General features: G+C 34.9%; 1 protein-coding gene across 1 annotated transcript; it reads right to left on the bottom strand.

Moving 5' to 3' along the window:
- Positions 1–1,057: 1,057 nt before the first annotated feature.
- On the bottom strand, positions 1,058–2,367 carry LOC143701491 (uncharacterized). The gene is made up of 6 exons (XM_077194820.1): positions 2,176–2,367; positions 1,845–1,968; positions 1,640–1,669; positions 1,492–1,554; positions 1,130–1,337; positions 1,058–1,064 (listed from the first exon to the last, which is right to left on the bottom strand). The coding sequence occupies exons 1-6, from the start codon at positions 2,245–2,247 to the stop codon at positions 1,058–1,060; spliced, it is 504 nt and encodes a 167-aa protein (XP_077050935.1). The 5' UTR covers positions 2,248–2,367.
- Positions 2,368–3,175: the final 808 nt, after the last annotated feature.

Raw genomic sequence — 3,175 nt, 5'->3', positions numbered from 1 at the left:
GCAGCTAAAGACATTGGCTGATATTTTTCCACTCTGCAAAATGAATCACATGTAATACTGGTGTTTTACTGGGTAGACCATGTTTGATTATATGTAGTATTGAAAGTACTCATATTCTTTTAAACGAATCTCCAAAGGGTTAAAAGGATAGTCATAAAGGGTAGTCTGTTTAACATCAGTTAAGGCTAGTGTAAAGATCATTGCCATATAAAGTCAGCATAGTCTACAGAGAAGCAATAATTTTCATATTGAGAAAGAAACCATTTTCTTGGTTATATAGCTGAATTGAGAATCATATTGTATAAAATTTTCACTGAATGAAAATGAAAAGGTTTCTACTACCTTAAAAGAAAATAGTAATTTAACTTGCCAGTGGTTAATAAAACTAATTTAAAAAACAAATAAAATACTTACTCTACCAAAGAGAATTGTTTTCTCATCAAGCATTTTAACAAATGCTTGAAAAGACATCCCTGGTGATGCCATTTTCATCTCTTTAAATTAGACAAGCACATCTGTTGTGAACAGCAAACTTGCAGGAATGTTGCCAGGCCAGTAACCACTCCTCTGAAGTTCTGACAAAGATGTCTCTCGTGAATGTCCACACGAAGCACAGGACAAATGAGGAATGCTTAGGTTGTAACGGCCTAAAGGAGTAAAACAAGCTACATGAAATTATAAGACAATAAGGAAATGGTAATAAATATTAGAAAAAATATGATGCAAACATCTTCCTTTCCATTCATAGTGATGAGGGTCATGGGCCTGCCTGAAGAAACAAGGACTGTCCCATTACTGCAATCACAAATATGGGCAGGTATTTCTACAGGCAGCAGTCGAACTGCAAAAAAGAAGAAATATTTAAAAACATGATATATAAAGAGCACAATAAAACAACAATAATACAACTAAGCATAACATTATCTTACCAAGATGTTTAACAGAAATGTGACCAGCTTCCTGGCAGAATCCTGTGGATGGAGGTAAAGGTTGTACAAAACCTGAGACAAGAGAATCCCGATTATGGAGAACAAAGAAGCTACCATGTCTTTTCTCATCACAGCCTGCACAGAGGAAAGGGTAAGGGAGACAGTACCTACAGCGCACAATAGATGCATTTGATCTGCACTGTTGGCAGGATGAGGAACTTGCATCCTCTCCTTTCAAAATGTTCTCCACAAGTGAAGATCTAGCTTCTTTCCATCTCTCCTCCCTCATTTCAGTTCTAATGGCCCAGTCATTGGATGCAGACCGAGGTTGATGATCTTGAATTGGCATAACATTAGCATCACCTTCCTCAATGTCCAACAGCCTCTTTAGCTCTTCAAGAATGGTATCTAAGTCAAATTAATAAACATATTTAAAAGATTTACATCTAAAAGTATATAACTGTGTATGCACTTAAAAGTCTAATGATGGAATTATTCACATCTATATAAAAAAGTCTATTTAAATATCAAACACAAATCAATATGTTGCTTCAGTGTATACCAGTTGTCTCAGAGGCATTCGCAGGGCCACCATTCAAGTCATCTTCCATAACAAGTGGACCAGCTAAAAAATTGTGAGAAAGAAATAAACACACAAAGAGATACACATACTGTACACACAACATAATTTTCATGTAGCTAAACATTACCAGAAAGGTCATTGTGGTCTCTTCTTAGTCCTATTTACAAAACAGAAGCACAATTTTACATAATGTTCAATATTGCAGAGCAAACAATTAAGCATATATGGAGTATGGATTCATATATATATATATATAGCATATATGGAGTATGGATTCTGTATATATACTGTATATATACATATATACAGTGAGTACCTTATACTGTACTTACGTTCTACAGTTGCCCTTCTGGCTCTTGGATATTTGTAAATTATTTCCCCTTGGCTGTCCCTCTTTCTCCATTGAACAGTAGGGGGTGAGGGTACAGGCTGCACATTGCTTTTGCCCAGTCTTCCCTAAGAGCATAACAAATGACTAGCCAACAATTCAAGAAATATCCCTTAATGTCTTGTTAGGGTTATTTACTGCATACTATTGACCAATAAAGTAACAGTCATGGTGAAATTAATATTGATTGTGACTTAATATAAAATCAACAGGACAATTTTAAGAAAATGTACTAAACTCAATGCTTGTACGATAACTCTTGAGCTTGCTCTTACCTCTTGAGCTTGTAAGTTTTCAAGGAGCTCATCAGTATTTCTCAGCTCTTCTTCTAACTCAAAGTCCATCATGTGAATGTATATAGACACTCGACAGATAGAGAAATATTGTTACACAGATCAAAACAGAGATAGACAGATAGATAAGATAGATACGATGGATAGATAGATAGATAGATAGATAGATAGATAGATAGATAGATAGATAGATAGATAGATAGATAGATAGATAGATAGATAGATAGATAGATAGATAGATAGATAGATAGATAGATAGATAGATAGATAGATAGATAGATAGATAGATAGATAGATAGATAGATAGATAGATAGATAGATGGATGGATGGATGGATGGATGGATGGATGGATGGATGGATGGATGGATGGATGGATGGATGGATGGATGGATGGATGGATGGATGGATGGATGGATGGATGGATGGATGGATGGATGGATGGATGGATGGATGGATGGATGGATGGATGGATGGATGGATGGATGGATGGATGGATGGATGGATGGATGGATGGATGGATGGATGGATGGATGGATGGATGGATGGATAGATAGATAGATAGATAGATAAGCTCTTAAAAGTGCTGTTGGGTTCGTTATATAGCCTATGGAAAAACAAAGAAAAATATTACAAAAAATAACATTATTTAATGTTCACATATCATTGACTGTAAATAGTACTGATATTTTAGGTTATCTAAATGAATAAAATGTTTTAATGACAAGTTATTATAGTTTTAACCTAATCTTATTTTCTGTTTAGTCGAAGAATTAACATTCTTATTCAGATGAGTTAACTTGTCTATTATGGCAGTCTGACACAAATCTCAGGTCATAAAGTATCTGATAAACCTCAAATTATAAAGTATTAGCTAACATGCTAACACTTGAAATTGATGTAGGCCTCATTGGTACCATTAGCACTAACGTTATATACATAGCACCATAGTATCAGGTATCATTAGCACCCGTCAATAGGTTT

This window comes from Siphateles boraxobius, unplaced genomic scaffold (genome assembly GCF_051911475.1).
Source record: "Siphateles boraxobius isolate OS27281-9 unplaced genomic scaffold, OSU_SipBor_1 33, whole genome shotgun sequence".
Classification (NCBI taxonomy): Eukaryota; Metazoa; Chordata; class Actinopteri; order Cypriniformes; family Leuciscidae; genus Siphateles; species Siphateles boraxobius.
The sequence above is the reverse complement of the archived record's forward strand: the minus strand, read 5'-3'. Positions and strand labels throughout refer to the sequence as shown.

Excerpts from the sequence above, each read along its gene's own strand:
- LOC143701491 (XM_077194820.1), bottom strand. The coding sequence starts at position 2,247 with ATGATGGACTTTGAGTTAGAAGAAGAGCTGAGAAATACTGATGAGCTC. Across the intron at positions 1,969-2,175 it reads AAAACTTACAAGCTCAAGAG|GGAAGACTGGGCAAAAGCAA; the intron begins GTAAGAGCAAGC and ends TTATGCTCTTAG. Across the intron at positions 1,555-1,639 it reads AGACCACAATGACCTTTCTG|CTGGTCCACTTGTTATGGAA; the intron begins GTAATGTTTAGC and ends ACAATTTTTTAG.